The sequence below is a fragment of the Chaetodon trifascialis genome, chromosome 17 (assembly GCF_039877785.1).
Source record: "Chaetodon trifascialis isolate fChaTrf1 chromosome 17, fChaTrf1.hap1, whole genome shotgun sequence".
Classification (NCBI taxonomy): domain Eukaryota; kingdom Metazoa; phylum Chordata; class Actinopteri; order Chaetodontiformes; family Chaetodontidae; genus Chaetodon; species Chaetodon trifascialis.
The window spans coordinates 8,980,495-9,002,195 of NC_092072.1; the positions used below are offsets into that span (position 1 = coordinate 8,980,495).

The window sequence follows — 21,701 nt, forward strand, 5'->3', positions numbered from 1 at the left end:
TGGGTCTTCCCCGGGGCCTCCTTCCGGTGGGACATGCCTGGAACACCTCCCTAGGGAGGCGTCCAGGGGGCATCCGATAGAGATGCCCGAGCCACCTCAGCTGACTCCTCTCGATGCGGAGGAGCAGCGACTCTACTCTGAGCTCCGCCTGGGTGACAGAGCTCCTCACCCTATCTCTAAGGCAGCGCCCCGCCACCCTGCGCAGGAAACTCATTTCAGCCGCTTGTATCCGGGACCTTGTTCTTTCGGTCATGACCCAAAGTTCATGACCATAGGTGAGGGTAGGAATGTAGATTGACCAGTAAATTGAGAGCTTCGCCTTTTGGCTCAGCTTCTTCTTCACCACGACAGACTGGTACAGCGACCGCATTACTGCAGCCGCTGCACCGATCCGCCTGTCAATCTCACGTTCCATCCTTCCCTCACTCGTGAACAGGATCCCAAGATACTTAAACTCCTCCACTTGAGGCAGGAACTCTCCCCCAACCTGAAGGGAGCAAGCCACCTTTTTCCGGTCGAGAACCATGGCCTCGGACTTGGAGGTGCTGACTCTCATCCCAGCTGCGAACCACCCCAGCGCATGCTGAAGGCCCTGGCTCGAGGTAGCCAACAAGACAACATCATCCGCGAAAAGCAGAGACGAAATCTGCCGGCCCCCGAACCGAACCCCCTCCGGCCCCTGGCTGTGCCTAGAAATTCTGTCCATAAAAATGATGAACAGAACCAGTGACAAAGGGCAGCCCTGCCGGAGTCCAACATGCACCGGAAACAGGTCCGACTCACTGCCGGCAATGCAGACCAAGCTCCTGCTCCGGTTGTACAGGGACTGTACAGCCCTCAACAGAGGGCCTCCAACCCCATACTCCCGGAGCACCTCCCACAGAATGACGCGAGGGACACGGTCGAATGCCTTCTCCAAGTCCACGAAGCACATGTGGACTGGTTGGGCAAACTCCCATGAACCCTCAAGCACCCTGTATTATTGATATTTTAGTTTCAAAAACTATTTCAATGGGTGGACCAGGGGCAAACTGTAAAACTCTTTGTCTGCTGGGGTAGAAAAGTGCACTCCACTCCATTTACCATTTATGTGATTTATAATTTTAGGTTACTTTGTGTTGCATACCAACAAATGTTGATACGCTTTTATACAATCACTATGAAAACTGTCCTTATGAAAACAAAAGTTTCTCCATTGTGTTTCATTACGAAATAACAGCAAATCCATCTGCTTGTCTTGATACCAACTGACATAAGTGAGAAAATATATCTTTTGTAATTTCATATAAACTGACCCTGACCCTGCTCTGTGTGTCACCGCTAAAAGACTTGAAATAAATGATGGAATATTGCCAACATTGTTGTGTTTAAATGTTGTCTGAAATGCACTTCCAGTAATTCTCAGTGATACTGCAGTGATGAAAGACTGAAAGTGATTGTTTCCTGAAGTGAAGTGAAGTGTTTCCTGGTAATAAAGAGATATGTTGTCTTTCACTTCTGTCTGCTGATAACTTCTGTGGTATCTGGTCAGCCATACTGGTTTGAAAGGTGTGTGGACCTGCACTTAAACCAACACAATGATACACTGTCACTCACTGCCTGTGTTATTGCCTGTGGTTGGAGCTTGCAGCCGCAGTGCATCTGAAAGAGCTCCCCTCATCCAATCAACACAGAGCATGCGTGACTCACTTCCTCGTGTATACTTCCATATTTGGCAGAAAGGGGCCGTCCTTATTTGACTAGGGAGGAAAATGGTGGAAAGGAGAGTCAGACGGCTTCAGTAGACAGAGGGATACCAACAGTTTTATCTCTGGTGAGTAAACATCTGTCGTCCCAGTGCATTGTAATCTGTGATGTGAAGGATGTTTAAACTCTGTGTGATAGCTGAGTCAGCTGGGACTGATAAAATGAAAGTACCAGATGGCTGATTCATGGGTGTGTTTGTGTGGCTGGGAATCAGGAAATGAGAGAAACAGGCCTGAAAACAAACAGTAACACATCCTGAGTTACGGTTAAAGGTGCCAAACAGCCACTGGATGTTATCTGAACTAATAAAGATGGTATATGAAAGGTAACCATTTCTTTATTTCCAGTCTTTCTTGTGTTGCTATGAAGACACACCCACTGTTGTCCCTGAGTTATTTTTCCAGCAGGACAACATTGACAGGATGATTAATGCCAAAACTATGAGAAAGATGTATTACTATTGGGTTTGGGTCTGTAGTCTCAGAAACTGTAGCAGATTTCTGACATGTGATCTGTAATACTGCAGTGCTTTATTAAAAACAGTGTTACAAAATTATTTCCTAAAACACAACACTTGCCTCATTTTCAACTAAATGTTTAGTCTTGTAATGTTGTGGAAGAAGAAAAACAAGTTTCCTCTGAGGCTGCAGCAATTAGTTGATTTAATTGTTTGAGTCACATCTCAGGTGTGAATATTCGCTGTTCTCCTCAGTCTTCTATGATATTAAACCAAATATCTTTGGCTTTCAGACTGTTGGTTGGACAAAAAAATCCTCCTCTGCTCACATGTTGAAGCTCTGCAGACAACATGAGCCCTCATTGCGACCTGTTGCAAGTAATACTAGAGAGTAAGATGACACCTTCTACAATATGGCATATGTGCGGCAGCTGGTGACATGTGTGCTGTAGCACCAGCAACCTGAGAGTTAGCCATGAGCTTAATTTTTAGGGTAATGCAAGAAGAAACAACTTTTGAGACCCTCTTGTGACCAACCCCTTTGTTAAAGCTTTCAGACTGTGGTCAGAATCTGAAGCTAAGAACATGCTGCTTTTTTTATCTTTACAGCCTCCACACTCACTGTGTGAACCATAAAGTGGCAGAAGAAAAGCAGCGGCAATGGCTGACGCAGAAAAGATCAAGAAAACTGCAGCCAAGGTGCTGTGCTGCGTGGAGAAAGTGTCCTCCTTCGCCTCCTCCATCGACCCCATCTTTGGCATAGTCTCCTCCCTGGTTGGGGTGGCTCGCAAGGGCCTGATTAATGAGGAAGGCCATGCTCTAGACAAGGACTTCCAGGCGATCAACACCAAACTGGAAAGCATCTCCGAAAAGAACCATCAGTGCCTCAAAAAAATCCGAATAGACGAGGTGAACGAAACCTACGGGCGGTACGAGGAGTACATCAAGCACCAGTACGCTGCCTTCAACAGCATGGTGGCGCAGGTGAAGAAAGATCCAGACAACACCCAGCGGTACATGGAGACCTTTGAGAAGATTTATGAGAGAGACAAGAGTGACCTGAGCCTGGATGTGTACTACCGTGGTGTGATGGGTACCAATTTGCTGTTTGGAAGAACTCTGCTGAAGGTGTACCTGGACAACTGCGACGGCAACCGTGAGATCATGGAGCGCCACTGTTCACACATCGCCCACCTGTTCCACATGGGCCTCATCGCCCTCATGGCCTACACAGCTGTGACAGAGGACGACGAGGACGAGGTGCGGGATAAATGGGCCAAGAGGGTGGAGGACATCCAGAAGAAGATGCAGGAAGTGCTCAGTCAGTGCAAAGACAACTCGTCCTGAACATGGTCCAGCAGAGAGAGGACGTCCTCTGGGTTTGCTGGCAACACTGGGAACAATCTGTACACTCAGCTGTGGACCAATGAAAAAACACAATTTATATTAGAATATATATGCATATCTATATGTATAAATGAAGCCAAATCCATGTTTTGTGCACTTGAGCTGTGCGTAATATTCTTATTGCAGCATTTTAGTTACAGCATCAACATTATATGTTATTTCTTGGTGTGTTATGTTTCGTTTCAAAGAGACTACTATGTGTTTCAGCTGCTTTGTGTTACAGCACATGTCAATATATGCTGAAGTTTTATACAATCTCTTCAATTAAAATGTTAAAATGTACAAATTATTCATTGAATAAGATGTATGTTTGTGAAATCCATTTCACCCACACTAAAACCAACAATTTAAACATAAAAAAGTCAAGTTGTGCCTATGTGTTGTGTGTCTATAGGGGGCATCGCTATGAATTTAAAATGCATTAATACTTCGCATCCATATAACACACAAATATATATGAACACACACCCCTCCTCTGAATATACCTAAACCTAAATCAAATAATACCTGACAAACAGTGAACTTGAACAAAGAAAAACTTGACATCTACAGACTTGAATCCATTCAAACAAACACACACAAACAGGAAACACAAAGGAAAGAACGCCCTGCAGGTGCAATCACATCTTCTTAATGAGCGACTATATATATGCTGCCTTCGTCCCTTTGTTCTATCTTAGACCACAGACACAACCCATATAAAGAAATATATGAAGAAATGAAAGCTGCACTGCATTATCAACTTCTGCTTCATTCATAAGTCTGAAACACATGCCAGCCTGCCCATGAGATATTAAGACTCAATTAGCTAACAAAATAAAAATTTAAAAATTAACATTCATTACCATCCTCTCAAATGTAAGGATTTTCTGCTGTTTATCACTGTAAACTGAATTGAGATTGAGACTGAAAAAGAACCATATTTATATAGCTCGTCTACCTCAAAAGCATTATTGCGGATAGATTAAGATTGCTACAACTCCCATATCTGTCAGGTACAGTAAACACAGCTAGCAGCCGATTAGCTTAGCTTAGCATAAAGACTGCAAACAGAGGGAAACAGCTAGCCTGGCAGTGACAAAGTCTGCTAATGAATACCTCTCAAGCTAACTAATTAAAATGTTACATGTCATTTGCTAAATCCATACAAAAGTTTAAAAATGACAATTTGTTGTATTATGAGGGAGTTATGTATGAGAGTACCGTTAATTCTTGGCTAGTAACTTCCTGGATTCTCAACTGGTTGCCTAGTAACTGCTCCGAGCCAAGAGAATAAAGTACATGTTAGTATAAAACTCCTCTTAAAACAGCAAATTCTCATTTCCCAACTTTAGTTCGTGTACAGAAAAAAATGTGTTATTAGAATTAATGACTTTCAACCATAATGATCCACCTGTTACAATAAGCACATCGCTCCTCCATTTCTCAGTCTTTGTGCTAAGCTAAGCCAGCCAGCTGCTAGCTTTAGCTGCACTTTGCTGCACTGGAGTGATATGAATTAAGAGGAAAAAGAAAAGACTGTTGCCAAAAATTTGTATTTGATCAAATATACCTACCATGTCCCCCTAATTAGCTATATACTATATTGTAGCAGAATTAATTTTAGAAAACAGCTCTTATTTTAATTTAGTAAGCAGATCCAGGTTAGCAATGCTGATACCTAGTGCAGCTAAAAGTTTTTTATGCTGCTGCAGTGAGTCCCCCTGACCGCCAGGGTCCTCTGTTGTCCAAGTGAAGCTGCTGTAATGAAACGTAACGCGACTCCTCTGTTTGTCTCTACAGACCTGTCTTACACAGTCTCTGCCTCAGACCTGCCCCAAGTTAAAGGCCTGCTAAGTTACTACTTTAGCCTGAATATCTGCCCTGGAAGTTTACCTGGAGGGGTCTCCTGGCTGTGGACCCTTACGTTCAACAAAGCGAAAGTCATCGAGAGCTGAGAAAAGCTGCGTTAGGTTCGTCTGGGGAAAAGTCACGTCGCTTGCGGTAAGTTTCAGCCGCTCAACGAGCGGAAAAGCGGTGATGGGGAGTGTAGCATCCCGGCTACAGCTGCTGATTCAGGTCAAAAAGTTGATCGTGTTTTATTGTGGACGAGAATAAGTCAGTGCTTGATAGATCCAGCAGCACGGGGTGTGGACTAAAACATAGTTTATGATATAGTTTGTGTAATAACTGTTTCAATACAAAAGGGTGTTTGGTTTCCGGGGCGGGACCCCCCTCTGAACTCAACAAGTTGATTTCTCCACTGAGAGCTGTTAATGTCTGACAGTTTTATTCGACAGTATTTTGCTTGTTTTCTGTTCGGCTTTGTTGATTTGTGTAATACACACGCAGCCAACCCATGTCTTTGAACAGTAATGCAAACCTGAAGCCTATGTGTTGCAGATACTTGTTCATAAGGCAGGTTTAAAGATGCTGTAAACAATGTCATGCCTTAACACCACAGTCATAAGAAATAACAGGTGTGATCAAAACGCTTCAGTGTCAAGTGTCATAATTGTGTTTTGCATGAAAATATAAATATAATCTGTCATATTTGTGATGTATTACAAATGTAACTCAAACAGTGTGTGGTCTGGTTCTTAAAAGAAATAAGTTAACAACCCATCTGAGGTGAGATCTCTATGAGAAATTACCTATTTGGCCTGATCTAAACCAGGCAGTACATTACTTACAGATGAATGTGATTACCAGTTATCATCTCAGTTGATAGACAAATATTTCTGTCTATAAAATGTCAAAAAAGAAGAGAAACCCTCCCATTTGAGAGGCTGAAACGAGAGAATGTTAAATGGAATATATATATATATCTCAAAATAGTTTCAGATTTTTCTTTTCTTTTCTTCAGCTTTAACCTTGATGTAAAGAGGCCTTATCTGTGTGTTACCTCCAACATTTCTCTTCTGTTTCAGGGATGCCTCTCCACAGCATTTGGCCTTCGTGTAGAATGTTTTGTCGGGACTGAGAAAAAGTCAGCAGTATGGGCAACGAGGACAGCCTCGAGGACGTGTTTGTCGCTGTCATTCGCCCAAAGACTCAAGTCAGCCTGAGCTCAAAGGAGTACAGAGCCAAAGCCTATGAGGTAAATGAGTCTGACACCGTTTCATGGTTGTATGACTACTGTATGGGTTGGACATTAACTGTCTTTACTATCTGTTTTATTTTTATTATGCTTTAAGGGTGCGTGGTTTTACTCTCATTGTCTTTTTTTCCCAGTCAGTTATATTGATATGCAGTAATATACTGAACCAGCAGATCGCCTGCTGGTCTCAATAACAGCCAAAGACAGTTGACCTCCTGTCACGTCCAGTGTTTAACTGCATGTTTCCTCTGGTTCCTGTAAAGATCCTGTTGATTGAGGTGCCTTTGGAGGGGAAGGAGAAGAAAAGAAAGAAGGTTCTCCTGGCGACGAAGATCCAAGCAGGAGGAGACAAATCCAAATCCATATTGGATTACGTTGACGAAACAATCAGACCCATATCCAATAACCAAGGCTTCATAGGTGAGGGTGGGACATTTGTGATATTCACACTGACGGATATTTCTTATCTTATGAAAGAATGAGTTCAAGACATCTTCTTTGTCCTTCCCTCAAATTTATTTTTGGGTGTTTCTGAGCTCTCAGACTGGGAATCTCTGATCTAAACACAATTTTGGCTTTCAGGAAAGCGTGTGGTGCACATGAAGAAATTCCCCCTTGATGGGGACAATGAAGGGAAAGAGGCCTCGCTTTTTGTTGTGCCAGTCAGTGTTAAAGGTGAGCAACAAAGAATCCATCGTAGCAAAATGATGCTTTAGATATTGTAAAACATAGTTTAAGCTGTACATAAGATATTAATAAATCATTCTGAACAGACAACAGCAAGCCTGTCTACAGCGCGGGGAGCCCGAGCTTCTACTGCTTCCAGGACATCATGCGAGTGTGCAGTGAGACCAGCGTTCACTTCTGCTCCATCACCTCCAAGATGCTTCTGGCCTTAGACAAGTGAGGACTCATTTGAGAACGTGGTCTTCTTGAACGGGGCCTTTGGGGAGCTGTAACTTCGCCTCTTTGACCCCCACAGATGGTTAGCCGAGCAGCACACGGTGCCTCACGCCATCCCCGCACTGTTCAGACCAGCGCCTGTGGAGCGGGTGAAGACCAATGTCAGCAACCCGGCCTACAGCAGCGAGGGCAAACTGAGTGACGAGGGTCTGCACATGGGCTACACTGCTCTGGAGATCAAGAGCAAGATGATGTCCCTGGAGAAGGCAGACATGTGCATCCTCAACCCGCTTTACGGCTCTGATCTGCAGTACACCAACAGGGTGAGTCTGCTTTGACCATCAGTTGATACTTGGAAAAATGGGGAACTGATATATTTGTCTAATCCTCCCTTCATCATTCCTACCCTCCCTGCCCTTTGATGCAGGTGGACAAAGTTATCATCAACCCATACTTTGGGCTCGGAGCGCCCGACTACTCCAAGATCCAGATCCCCAAGAGGGAGAAGTGGCAACACGGTCCAAATTGTGTGACAGAAGACAAGTGAGGGATTATTCTTACACAAACCACCATTGTTATTTATTCTTGAGTCTCATTTCAGTTCTTTAGCATTCCCTTTATGTTTCCTGACACCCCTCTAATCTACTTCTTTTGCTTTCCCACCTATATCATGAAGTCTTAATAAGGAAACGATATTGACAAAATTCTCTGCAGGGATCGCCAGTGGGTGGACGACTTCCCCCTCCACCGCAGCGCCTGTGAGGGAGACACAGAGCTGCTCTCTAAGCTTCTGGACAGCGGTTTCTCAGTCAAGCAGCTGGACAGCGACCACTGGGCTCCCATTCACTATGCCTGCTGGTGAGTCTGACACTCATCTCACATATATACACACATGCTGATGATGAGCTGTGGTTAAGCTCTGTTTGGTTCCATCCAGGCACGGTAAAGTCGAGGCGACCAAGCTGTTACTGGAGAAAGGTAACTGTAATCCGAACTTGCTCAACGGCCAGCTCAGCTCTCCTCTGCACTTTGCAGCCAGAGGCGGCCACGCAGAGATCGTGCAGCTCTTGCTGCAGCACCCTGAGATCGACCGGGTATGAAACCTGATGTTTTAACATGGTATTGGTGTCACTACTGCAGCTGCACACGCTACTTTCCATTCAGAACAATGTAGAAACTTTTACATTTGCAAAAGCGTCAAATTAACAGTGAAGCATTAAAAAAGTTAATATAAAACAATGTTCTATTGCAGAGCTGAAGGAAGAGTTAGAGGACAACGTGTGATCATGAACTATTTTTTTATTTTCTTTGCTAAATTGAATCTAACTGCCCCTTTTGCAGTAATACACATGCCAAAAAAAAGATCAAGAGGCCTTCTGCCAATATTGATGCAGTGTGCATCAATAACGTGTTGATAGCTTCACAAATTAATTTATATTTTCATTGTATTAATCTAAACTCAACTTGTGTAGTGACTTCTTTATTTTAGACAAAGCATTTGTGTATAATGATGCACCGTATCACATTTCACACGACAATCATAGTGGTAGACTATGACCATTAAATATTGATACTGACTTTCCCACCACCAGCACATAGAAGACCAGCAGAAGAGATCCCCTCTGCAAGTGTGTGAGGAGAACAAACAGAACGAATGGGAGGAGACAGTGAAGCTTCTGCAGCAAGCCAGCAGCAAACCTGTGAGTCACACATCACACATTCATCGAATGTATTGCAAACACCACAGGAAATAGTTATGAATTTATTATTTAAATCAGTCTCACATATACAAGAGAATTCATGCTGATCTCATGATGCTTCTATTTTACTTGGCTAATCTTTTCTATTTTTTTAGTTATGACATTGCATATATGTGTTTATATTTTTTATAAGCTTCAGTCTTTTCAATGTTTGTAAAGGAACTGTAAGGAGAGGGGGAGTACAAATACAAAACAATACAAGTGCTGGAGGGGAATGTGAAGAAATGTGACTTTTGATTTTAATTGACATATTTCTGTAGCAGTTAAGTCTGGTGGCCACTAGATGGTGCTATCTGCTCAAGTATAGTCTGATGTCCTGAACATTTTTAAAACTTAACTACTTTTTCGTGTCAAAGGGATTAAGCTGCTTCACTTGGCTTTCTTTATGGTATGTATGTGTGTTCCACAGTATGAGAAGGTGCGCATCTACCGCATGGACGGCTCGTATCGCTCTGTGGAGCTGAAGCACGGCAACAACACGACGGTGCAGCAGATCATGGAGGGCATGCGTCTTTCGCAGGAGACCCAGCAGTACTTTACCATCTGGATCTGCTCCGAGAACCTCCGTGAGTTCACTCATGACACACGTGCTTTCATGTGAATTCCTCCTGTGTCCGTAGAACCAAATGTGACCAAACACTATGACCTGATCCGTCAGAGGAGGGACGTTTTAGCGTCAAAGTAACATCTGCGTTGATTTTGTGTGTCAGACCTGCAGCTGAAGCCGTACCACAAGCCCCTGCAGCACCTGCGGATCTGGACGGAGATTGTGACGGACCTGACGGTGCTGGATCCTCAAAGGGAAACACCTCAGCTCTTCCTCCGCAGGGACGTCCGGCTGCCTCTTGAAATTGAGAAAAAGGTAGCTCACTTTGTCTTGTACAAGAACCTATTTGTTTAGAGCGCACATGTTGGTTAGAAAAGTAAGAGACGGACCGTTTGACGGGAAATGTGAGATGGTGATTGATGTGGCTACCTCAGTCCGCTGCTTACTGTAATGTTTTAGGCAGAGGATCCTCTGGCCATCCTCATTCTGTTCGACGAGGCCCGTCACTGCCTCCTGAAAGGCTTCTTCCCAGCTCCAGACAGCAAGCTCATCACACTGGCCAGCCTCCTCCTGCAGATCATCTACGGCAACTATGAGAGCAAGAAGCATAAGCAAGGGTTCCTCAAGTAAGACGCTGTTTCACATCATATGAACAGCATATGAACATTAAATTCAGTTGAAAGCTTTGTTTTTGCAATTAAAATCTTTAATTCTGCTTCAGTTGGTAGAGGAAGCAAAAAGTCTTATTTCTCTGTGTTTTCCTTGCAACAGCGAGGAAAACCTGAAATCAATTGTGCCGATATCCAAGGTGAAAAGCAAAGCGTACCACTGGACCAACAGGATTCTGCATGAATACAAGGTATGCTCCAAGCTTCAGTCTCTAAATGAAATCCCACAGCCCGCTCCGCTGACAGGCTTTTCTCCCCCCCTCTGACAGGCACTGAGCACCAGCGAGGGGGTCAGTAAAGAGATGCACCACCTGCAGCGACTCTTCCTGCAGAACTGCTGGGACATCCCGACCTACGGAGCGGCCTTCTTCACAGGCCAGGTCTACACCAAGGCCAGCGCCAGCAACCACAAAGTCATCCGCGTCTACGTCGGGGTCAACACAAAGGGGCTACACCTCATGAATATGGAGACCAAGGTACCACCGTCAGTTATTCTGTGTTCTACGCTTCAAGCAACACCAAATGTAAAGCTTTCTGAGTTGAGTTTTCACACCCCAGATCTTGCTCAGTTTATCAATAATACATGTGGGTTTTCCTTCTTTGTGTTTTAGTTGAACCTTTAGTGTGATGTCTGCATGCTCTGTATGATCATCTGTTAAATCTCTGCACTCCCAGGTCCTTCTCATCAGCTTAGAGTATGGCACATTCATGTGGCAGCTTGGACACGCTGACCAGTACTTCCAGATACACAGTGGTGACAATAAAATGAACTTCATTGTGCACACTAAACAGGTAATACTTTGTTTTTAAAATCACTTATTTTTGTCTAGAGTTGAATTATAAAATCCAATCGCTAATAATAACAGTAACCAGTCCAGAGTCCATTTATAAAACTGAACATTTTGATGTCAACGCTTCTCAAGGATGACAACTGGAAATGAGTATTGTCAAGTTAGATTATGAATGCTGTCTCTTTTATGCTCTTTATTGCCTTACAGGCTGGCCTTATTGTGAAGCTTTTGATGAAGCTGAGCGGACAGATGACTCCAAATGATAAAGGCGGAACAGACAAATATGCCTACGGCTGAAAAACTGTTGAAGCTGCCAAAGATCCCTGAGCAGGTTGATCTCACTGACTGCAATAAGAGCGGCGTCGGCCTCGTTTTGTACATTGGGCTCACCGATAGCTTTCACACCTTCACACAGTGCATTTTGACTTGTCATATATTTTGATTACATGTAAATATGTTTATTTAATGTTTTGTTTTATTAAACTGGTTTATGTATGAATGAGGGCATGCTGGTGGTTTGTCTTTCGCACTTTGAGCCACATTATCTTTTGTTGAAGTGAATAAAAAATGTTGTTTTTGAGGGATTGATGTTGGATTCAAACACGGCACTTAATCCTCCCTCTCTGCAGTCGCTCCTCCATGCTTGTCTTGTCCGATGTCTGTCACTCTCTCTGAGCGTGCTCAAAGTCATGACATAATTGTAATTGGCTAATCGGGATCCAATCAGTAACCAGCATTATTGAAATCATTCAATTACAGGATATTTATTGGTTTAGAGACAGAAATATGTCATGTCCATTCCGATGGACGTGGGGTTCGAAGAAGCAAGTGAAGTTTTTTTGGTGACATAGAGCAGGGGTTCCCAAACTAACAGTATCCATGCCATGGCCCCCCAGACAGCATTAGCTTCTGGCTGGGGACCCCCTTTGCAAACCCACCAACAATGCTACAAAATATGTAAAGAAAAATCAACTTTTAGAATGATTTTCTTACTTTTACTCACTATTCAATAATTATTACATTTGTTTAGCATAAGCACATTAACGAACATGTTTTCAACACTGTATTATATTCCCACTAAATAATGAACTTTTCAACAAACTGTTGACAGACAAGAACAGAACAAAAGAAATCAAACCTCTCTCAATTGTGTGTGTGTGTTCACTATTCAATAATTATTACATTTGTTTAGCATAAGAATATTATTAACTAATATTATTAACAGGTTTTGCTTCTTTGTTTTTTTTTCTTAACTTCCCTCCAATTTTCTGAGGCCCACCAGGGGGGCCCCGGCCCCGGCCCCGCCCCGGCCCCGGCTCCCACTGACATAGAGGATGCAGCCATGTAAAAAACTGGTTAATGTCACAAACAGACTGAGTATCTGAGTGTCTTTTAATGGCATTAAGAGTGGCTAATATTTGAGTACTAAACAAAATATAATAGAAATACATTCATTTGTGTTCAGTATACAGTAGAAATTCTGCTTATGTTGTGTGACTCATAACGTTATTAATGAACAAAGTTAAATCATTGTTTTTCCAGGTTTAGCATTATGCAAGTATTTTTTTTTTTTTACTTAAAATGTTTTATACACTTACAACATGTCTTAATTTCAAGCCTAACTTGTGCTTTAGTTGAGATGTATGTCAGATTTTCCACCGTGTTAATAGATAATATTTGGGAGTTCAGTGAGTGACATCTCTCACCATTCGCCTCAAACACACCAGACAGCCTGCTAGCTAACTTTCTTCGGTGTCTTGGTCTTCCGGTATGTTTTGTTATCTTAATGAGACACTATAAAGTAAGTTTTTAACCGCACTCGAAAGGGAAAGCAAAGCATTTAAAGCCAAGTGACACAACTTTGAAATAAACGTCCATTAAAAATCCTTACAATCGATGGCGCTGACCATGTCCTGCTGGAGTGACATCATATAGCAAGACATCGGTTCAGGTACCGCTAGCCAATCACAGCGGCGACTGTTTGACAGACACGCGGTTAACAGCCAATAGAGAGCCTCTGTTGGTCAGGCGGGGGCAAGACCAGCGTTGACAGGTAGAGATGCTGGGGAAATATCACCAACGGTCCTGTAACATGAACAGTAGGTGGACTGCAGCCGTCGGAGCTTTGAATGAGAGTCCACTTATTCACTTATTATTTTAATCATTTATTTTGCCACCACAAAGGTGATTTCTTCCACGCTTTAGTGAGCTCGTGAGACGCTTGTTTTGAGAGGGCAGATCCAGCGGAGGAAGGTAAAATGTCGATGCATCTGTATGAAATGAGCAGCAAACTGCTCGGGGACACTGTTGGGAAAGTGAACGACCACCTGACCTCCGTGGTTCTGGCAGCTTCTGTCATAACTCTCTTTCTGGGATATGTTTCCAAGTCGATGCTCAAGTCGTTGTCAGTTGACAACGATCAGGTGAGTTAGATAAGAGCAAAAAACTGAAAGATGATTGTTAATGCTGACAGTTTGTATTTATCTTTTCTGTTTGCATGTCTGTTTTTGCAGAAATACCCTCCTCACATACCCTCCAGCATCCCCTTCCTAGGTCATGCCATTGCATTTGGGAAAAGTCCCATTGAATTTCTTGAAAATGCTTATGAAAAAGTAAGTGTTACATCCGAACTGAAACTATTAGTCCATTGATCTGCAATTGTTTTCATCAATTTCATCAATTGTTTGAGTAATCTTTTGTCAAAAATGCAAAAAAAATCGCTGGTCCTATGATATTGCACTGAAAACATGTTTGTTTCAGACTGTCAACATGGGCTTTGGGACAGAAAAGGAGAAAATAGGAGAGGAATTTGATTGTTATTTATTTTGTCCTGACCTCCATGTGCTGCTTCAACCCACAGTACGGCCCTGTGTTCAGTTTCACCATGGTGGGGAGCACGTTCACCTACCTGCTGGGCAGCGAAGCGGCCATGCTGATGTTCAACAGCAAGAACGAGGACCTGAACGCAGAGGACGTCTACTCCAGACTGACCACGCCAGTGTTTGGCAAAGGAGTAGCCTATGATGTCCCGAACCCTGTGAGTCCACCTTAACTGTGACATCAAACTTATTAACAGATCCACACGGGCGGTCGGTGTGTATTTCAGTTGTATGAAATCAGCTATGATACAGGCTTTCTTTCATATGTTGCAGATATTTCTGGAGCAAAAGAAGATGCTGAAGACCGGTCTGAACATTGCTCGTTTTAAGGAACACGTGAAAATCATCGAGGCAGAGACCATTGAGTATTTTCAAAGATGGGGAGACAGCGGGGAGAGAAGTAAGATCCTTCACAAATCACTTGATTAAAACATGAATAGTCTGTTCCTCCACTTTGTTTTGGTCACTTAAACCCAAAGTTTTATGGAGTAGGCAAAGCTTGTCATGTCAAACTTGTACAGACTTATATTGAGTCCAAAACTTAAACTTAAATGCATGAACTTTTGACTGGTTTCAGACCTGTTTGAGGCTCTGTCTGAGTTGATCATCCTGACGGCAAGCAGCTGCCTGCACGGAAAGGAGATCCGCAGCATGCTGAATGAGCAAGTGGCCCAGCTGTACGCCGACCTGGACGGAGGATTCAGTCACGCTGCCTGGCTCCTGCCCGGCTGGCTGCCCCTGCCCAGCTTCAGGTACTGCGGGAGGAGCTCACGACACATACGTCTGCCACAGGATGAAGCAGACAGTCCCTTAAGATACAAGTCCAAAAATACTGGAACAGTTTTAACACTTTAACACAAATACAATCTTCTTTTTTTGGTTAGGAAAAGGGACAGAGCTCACAGAGAGATCAAGAACATCTTCTTCAAGGTGATTCAGAAGCGCAGGCAGTCTGGAGAGAAAATGGACGACATCCTGCAGACCCTCATCGATGCCACCTACAAGTGAGCCAGCTCCAAAGTGTCCAAAGATATGATCCAGGAAATGCTTTCGGTTCTGAGCTCATGCTGCTGGATCACGTTTGCTCTGTCGTGTTGAATTGGATCATTATCCAGACTTTGTAAGCAAATGTTTGGAAAGATGCAGGATGGTAGATTTTGTCAGTATGTCTCACATCATGACAGCAAGTTGTACTTAATACTTTATTTAAATCTATAACTAAAGGGAACTGAGTTGTGGACCACTGGACATTTAAATGTAATGAGACATGTAAAGACAGTTTATATCATCAGAACTGGTGAAGTGATCCAGTGATCACAACCCTTCACATTTCTAAAAACCACTTTGTTTCCCCCTCAGAGACGGAAGACCCCTGAACGATAACGAGATCGCGGGGATGCTGATTGGCCTCCTGCTGGCGGGTCAGCACACGTCCTCCACCACCAGCGCCTGGATGGGTTTCTTCCTGGCCAGAGACAAAGCTCTGCAGGAGCGCTGCTACGCCGAGCAGAGGGCTGTGTGTGGAGAAGAGCTGCCTCCGCTCGACTTCGATCAGGTAAGGCCCGGCGCAGCGTAGGCCTGCGATGAAATATGACAGAAACAAGCTGTTTCAACAAAATCACACAGTACTCTACTGTACAAAATGGTATCGTGGCATTTGAAGTGAATTAATAAAGTGAGTCACACAAGCAGCTCTACATCACAGCTCTGCCGTACCACTGAATGATAAGACAACAGGAGGGTGCGCCACCTCCTGGTTGTAGAAATGTATACATATATAAACATTTAAATGTGTGGCATGCCCTAAATCAAGATACCGTTTACAAGCTACAAGCTTTATTGATTTTATCCAGTATATGAAGAAGAAAGAGAGGAGGCAGGTTATAGAGATGCATAACTAACATAAGCCTTTGCTGATAAAAAATGGAAACTACCAGAGCTTAAAGCTTAAAGACAAAACAAATAAATGTTACTAAATGTTACAGATATGCTCCATATATTTCCTGCTGCTGGTGAAGGTTTCTCTGGCTGCTTTTCGATGAGAGAAATCTAACTGCTGTTGTCCCGGTTTCGTCCTCAGCTGAAAGATCTCAGCTTGTTGGAGCGCTGTTTGAAGGAGACCCTGCGTCTCCGCCCGCCCATCATGACCATGATGAGGATGGCTCGCTCTCCTCAGGTAAGAACACCTGCCTGCTCCGCTGCATTTGTTCCTGTTCTGTATCATCAGATGTATTCTGTTTTGATTTTTACATTTCATCATCAAAAAATATATTTGTCAGTATTTTGTAGAGACAGTTTTCTTTCTTCCTTATTCCCCCAGACTGCAGGAGGATACACCATCCCTGTGGGCCACCAGGTCTGCGTCTCCCCGACTGTCAACCATCGTCTGCACGACACCTGGAAGGAGAGGACGGAGTTCAAGCCCGACCGCTACCTCAGTGACAACCCTGCCGCTGGGGAGAAGTTTGCCTATGTGCCATTTGGAGCTGGTAAGAAAAATCTGTAATTTTGTAAATACAGTCTCTTGTATGAAAGAAGTTAAGATTTGTGCTCCCTTTAAAGCCAAGAAAAAAAACTGGAAATATATACAACAAAAGGATTTACAAAATTTTTTTACTAAATCAAAACTGGACCTTTGTTGTCTCTTCAGGCCGCCATCGCTGCATCGGCGAGAACTTTGCCTACGTCCAGATCAAAACCATCTGGTCCACTTTACTGCGCATGTACGACTTCGACCTGGTGGACGGCTACTTCCCCACAATCAACTACACCACAATGATCCACACCCCTCACAACCCCGTCATCAGATACAAGAGGAGAAAACAGTGAGTGCGTGACGGAAAACGCTGCAGGGAGCAAAGACGCGAGGAAAACAGTCAAACATCCCGAGCGTTTGAAGTGAAGCTCGAGCTTCCTGGGACTTTTAGATGAATGCACTTTGCTCTGAATGTCAACATTAATACATGAATCTGTGAGACTTGTTTCCAGACATAATTACACTGACTGACTCGGACTGGAACACAGATGCTGATGTTCACAATGTGAATTCTTTAAAGTCGAAATGGTCAGTAATACAGTGCCTTCATGGCAGGGAAACGAGTGATTCATTCATTCATTTTTTGGGGTCCAACAAAGCATTAATTCAGTGGAAAACCAAGCAGAGGCTGTTGTTTCCACACCGTCACAGTGGATGATCCCATTCATGCTTTTTAATGACCTGCACTAATTATGAACACCTGGACCTCATTGAGGAGCTCCAACTGATCTTTTGTTTGAACGGCACACCTGTGAAATGTCTTCTCATCACAGAAAATATTCTTGTCATCACAGCTTTTTTTTGGTTCATGTTGTCCTTTGTGATGTTGGTTCTTCTGTTGTGCAGAAACTCGTTTCCACTCGTGATTCCTTTTCTGTAAAGACGCTTTGAAAGCTCAGCTCCCACACACTGTCAGCCCTGCCAGATTTATTAAGTAACTATGATTCAGCACAGCAGCCTCCATCACCTGCCTGTAAAAACAGTTGAGCAAAGCAAAATAAACTTTCGACGTGTTCTGCCCTCCAAGTTTTTATGTTTCTTTGCAGAAAAGAAGAGATTTTCATCTTCGAGTAAGCAGGTAAACAAAGAATGACAAATGCACAACTCTTTCAAATAATGTAATCCTCTTTATTTCAGTTTTTGACAAAATACCCAGAAAATTCAAAGCTCCTACACTTTACAAAAATACGTTCTCTACAAATGTCCTCTGTAGTCTGTCTGTCCTAAACAAAACACAGTGTAGTGTAGAATATCCAGTAGCAGCCTCCTTAACAATAAACCCAAACATTCTCTACATAACGCTCCACCCATACAACACAAGCATATAAATTAATCACAAGGTCTTAAATTAGCATTAGACAAATATACATGATTGTAGTTCATCCACAACAACGAGGCAGATTCAAATTACAAACATAGCTGTTTTTCAAGTGCCGGCGACAAAAAGCCTGAATACAACATGTCGTACACTAATAAAAAAATGTGTTTTGGTCCACATGGAAAGATACAGTCCACACCAGACTGATAGAAAACAGCAGAGCGCTCAGCACGAGAAAAGGCAACTGAGTTTCTTCAAGCCAAAGTCAACTTGACGGCATCTATCTTCTCAAGCCAAAGTGCAATTGAGCATATGAAGAAGCACCTGTGCAGAAAATAAGAGTTAATCAGTCTGGAAATGACATTATACAGTTAAAAAACACAGTAACTGGAATACTGGGACACTGATTTTGAAGCAACCCACATCCTGATTAAGTGTAGTCGTAGAGATGTACAATGAGTGTGTAGTACAGAACTGGGACACAGTGTACTGAGTGTGTTACCTGATGTCACACTCCCCAGCCTCCTCTGCAGCGCCTCCAGTCTGGAGATGTAGTCGGTGAGCGCTCGGTCGGGGTCGTAGCTCTGCAGGTGGGAACAGGTGAGCGCTCCATGGTCTCCAGCCATGTGATACCTGCACGACAACAGATGTCAACCTTTCACCAACACAACTGACACAGTAGCTCACTCACTATAACATACATATTTTCTTAGATTTTTACATCAATATATGTGATATCAAGGGAGGATGAGGATTTTTTTAGGATTGAATAGACTAATCCAGGTAGACCACTTGCTAATACACACCTATGGTGTGTGGAGGAGACAGCCGATCTGGGAGATTCACGTCCACTCCGCCCCCTGCTGGAGACTCCTCCTCCTCCACCTCCTCTGTCCCTGTACATGTCCACGCTGCCCGGGTGGAGATAAGGTGAGTCTCTGGCCTCTGTACCTGAGAGAGAAGGAGTAAAACTTTAATGAGCATCGCCACTAAATGCAGCATCCAAAAAACACATGATGTATGTTTTGGTTACCTAAAGTCTGTCCTGCTCCATTCTTGTTGATGCTGAAGGAGGTTGTGGAGCTCATCCCCGTCGCCTTGTGCCATCGCTTGACGAGGAAACGCATTCTGAACAGAGCGTGTGTAGGTTTTAGATTCACAGGATGGCATAAACAGTGCATCTGTCATTAACATAACTGCCCAAAACAACACAGAGCTCCATCTTCTTACCTGGAGAGGGCGATAGAGACTCGGACGGCAGAGCGGAAGCGCATCAGCCCCCGTCGGCGCTGACTGAGGGACTCCAGGCTGGACAACGATGGACGGCCACCCATCCTGGAGAGGAGCGATAGCGTGGCTTCCTCGCACTCCTGGAAGCCGCCCAGCAGTAACAGCAGATACTTCTTCTGGTAGATCAGCGCTTTGCGGAAGCTTTCTGACCTCAAATACTTCCCGTAAATCCTCTGGAGGCAAAAGAAAGGAGTAAAATGAGGAGTCTTGCTAAACAGTAGTTGTTACTACAGTTAACTCTTCAGATATGAATTACAGCGACTTATTGGCTGCTTCCAGCTGACCTTCAGTGCAGCATTGTCAGCCTCGGGTCCAGTGATCTCTCGCAGGGTGTCATTCCTGATCTCCCCCCTGAGTCGGGCCACCTGGGCCTGGGCCAGATGTAACGCTTTCTCCAGACAGACCTTCTCTCTTGTCCAAGCCTCCCGCTCCTGGGAAAGCAGCATACCTGATGAGTCTGCCTTGGATACTCCTCTCGTGCTGCTGAACTGCAGGACGAAGTGAAATAATGGAATTCAGTTGCACTCTTCTGCACGCAAACTGAAAACACATCTCGGTACACAGTAAGGTTGATTGTTTGATTTCCTGTCATGTACTCACACTGTCGCCTGATCCCAGTCCAGCCTGGCGGTAGCGTCGGAGCTCTTCCTCCAGGCGGAGCGTGTGGTTCCTCAGGTCGTTCTTCTCCTCAGTCAGACGGCTGACAAAACCTGTCAGCTCTGCGTTCTGCCTCAGCAGCCGCTCCGTCAGAGACTTGGAGGAGCTGGAGGAGCCTCCTGCCAGCAGGGAGACGCTCTGCAGGAAACAGACAGTCACAGCAGTCACAACCATGTGTGGTTCATGTTAGGAGCTCAACAGACAGCAGACATTCAGAAAAATAAACAAACAGCTTTGGCTTGAATTTAGTCCATATTTTGGCTCTTTATGTCATCCATCCAAGTTAAACCATCAAACCAAACCCTTACTGACCTCGGGGATGGAGGGTAGACCTGGGGACTGCTGCAGCATAGTGATGACCTCATCAACATTGGACTGCACCCAGGATAACTCTTCACTGTCGACCTCTGCCGTCAACCTGTGCACAACAGATAGAAATGACAAGCAATCAGTTAATTCCCAGATGGCTATATTAGACGAGTCCTGCATGTCCTTCATGTGATTCACTGTTAGTATAAAAAGACAGATTACATCGCTGTAATTACCTGCCAGTAGTCTTGTTCGCCATGCCACGGATCTTGGAGGAAACGACGTGGAGTTTGCCCAGGATCTTATCGACCGTGCGCCAAGGACCGTGGTGTGGTCCGCTGGTGCGGGCTGTTGGAGAGACCTCCAGGTGGGGTGACGTGCTGGAGCTTGCTGACTGAACATTTCCACTCTTCTGCTGGAGCACCCAGTCTTTGGTGCGGTCCGTGGACTCGCCAAGCCAGGCAGCCTGCAGTTTAGATAATGACAACACAGCGTTCACGCTTCAAATGAAACTAGATGAAATTAAATAAAAACATGTCTAAAAATCGATAAAAAAGTCAGGATTTTTTAAGAGTGTGTGACTGATTGTTGACACTCACAGTGTGGCCATCGGCCTGTGGGGGTCCGCTCCCCTCCATCCCTCCTCTCTGCTCTCTTAACTGGTTCAACCTCTGTTCCAGTCTCTCCTTCTCTTCCTCCAGCCTCTTACGACTCTCCACCTCTCTCTCCAGCTGCTCCTGGGCCTCAGACATTTGTGCTTCCAGCCTCTCCAGCTGGGCCCGAGCCTCCAGCAGCACCTTCTGGTCCCTTCTCGACCTCTGACTCCCCAAAGTCAGCTCCTCCTCTTTTCGTACCACTTCGAGCTTCTGGGCCTCCACCTGACTGAGGAGATGCACCACCTGTGGAAGAAAAATGATGACAAATCCAGATTTAAGACAAAAATGGTTTTACTGATGAGGACAGACGTTAACATTGATAAATGTTTCCGACCTGTGCATGCTTGTCGTCCAGCTCCCTCTGCAGTCTTTCCAGCAGACCCCCTTCCTCCTCCAGGCTCCTCCTATCCTCCTCAACACGCTGCTCATTGGAGGGACCGCTGTCTGAGGAGGCACCCGTCCGGAGCTCCCTCTCCCTCCCCAGTGCAGTGCTCATCTCCATGGCCTTGGCTCGCTCTGTCTCCAGCTGGACCTGGAGCTCCTGGAGGCGTCTGTGGAGGCTCAGGCGCTCCTGTTCGGCCTGCTGGGAGAACTGGGACGAGGCCCGGCGCTCCTGATCCAGCGTCAGGGTCAGCTGGGCCACGTGGCTCTTCTGCTCCTCCAGACTGAGGTGCAGGTCCTTGGAGGACAATGGAAAT

At 44.5% G+C, this 21,701-nt stretch overlaps 4 protein-coding genes across 5 annotated transcripts in view; 3 read left to right on the forward strand and 1 right to left on the reverse strand.

Moving 5' to 3' along the window:
- Positions 1–1,729: 1,729 nt before the first annotated feature.
- Positions 1,730–4,420, forward strand: rpz2 (rapunzel 2). The gene is made up of 2 exons (XM_070984864.1): positions 1,730–1,813; positions 2,813–4,420. Exon 2 carries the CDS (start codon positions 2,864–2,866, stop codon positions 3,548–3,550), a length of 687 nt encoding a protein of 228 aa, XP_070840965.1. The 5' UTR covers positions 1,730–1,813; positions 2,813–2,863; the 3' UTR covers positions 3,551–4,420.
- A 920-nt stretch (positions 4,421–5,340) lies between these two features.
- On the forward strand, positions 5,341–11,945 carry krit1 (KRIT1 ankyrin repeat containing). The gene is made up of 17 exons (XM_070985430.1): positions 5,341–5,593; positions 6,520–6,689; positions 6,953–7,109; positions 7,272–7,364; positions 7,463–7,592; positions 7,672–7,915; positions 8,020–8,135; positions 8,307–8,450; positions 8,530–8,686; positions 9,185–9,292; positions 9,762–9,918; positions 10,063–10,214; positions 10,359–10,525; positions 10,671–10,758; positions 10,837–11,043; positions 11,243–11,359; positions 11,566–11,945. The coding sequence occupies exons 2-17, from the start codon at positions 6,588–6,590 to the stop codon at positions 11,653–11,655; spliced, it is 2,229 nt and encodes a 742-aa protein (XP_070841531.1). The 5' UTR covers positions 5,341–5,593; positions 6,520–6,587; the 3' UTR covers positions 11,656–11,945.
- A 1,479-nt stretch (positions 11,946–13,424) lies between these two features.
- Positions 13,425–17,797, forward strand: cyp51 (cytochrome P450, family 51). Its single transcript, XM_070984477.1, has 10 exons — positions 13,425–13,781; positions 13,872–13,970; positions 14,219–14,395; positions 14,511–14,637; positions 14,815–14,989; positions 15,122–15,241; positions 15,597–15,792; positions 16,318–16,413; positions 16,558–16,726; positions 16,888–17,797. Exons 1-10 carry the CDS (start codon positions 13,617–13,619, stop codon positions 17,064–17,066), a joined length of 1,503 nt encoding a protein of 500 aa, XP_070840578.1. The 5' UTR covers positions 13,425–13,616; the 3' UTR covers positions 17,067–17,797.
- Positions 17,798–17,880: 83 nt separating this feature from the next.
- The window catches only part of akap9 (A kinase (PRKA) anchor protein 9), a 59,309-nt gene continuing 55,488 nt past the window's right edge, over positions 17,881–21,701 (reverse strand). For both annotated transcript variants that reach the window (XM_070984128.1, XM_070984129.1), the window contains 11 exons: positions 21,338–21,682; positions 20,947–21,246; positions 20,584–20,813; positions 20,351–20,456; positions 19,982–20,176; positions 19,666–19,869; positions 19,322–19,554; positions 19,125–19,219; positions 18,898–19,042; positions 18,594–18,724; positions 17,881–18,415 (listed from right to left, as the gene is read on the reverse strand). In XM_070984128.1, the coding sequence (XP_070840229.1) occupies positions 18,372–18,415; positions 18,594–18,724; positions 18,898–19,042; positions 19,125–19,219; positions 19,322–19,554; positions 19,666–19,869; positions 19,982–20,176; positions 20,351–20,456; positions 20,584–20,813; positions 20,947–21,246; positions 21,338–21,682 (2,028 nt within the window). In that variant the 3' untranslated portion in view covers positions 17,881–18,371. The remainder of the gene's footprint in view (positions 18,416–18,593; positions 18,725–18,897; positions 19,043–19,124; positions 19,220–19,321; positions 19,555–19,665; positions 19,870–19,981; positions 20,177–20,350; positions 20,457–20,583; positions 20,814–20,946; positions 21,247–21,337; positions 21,683–21,701) is intronic.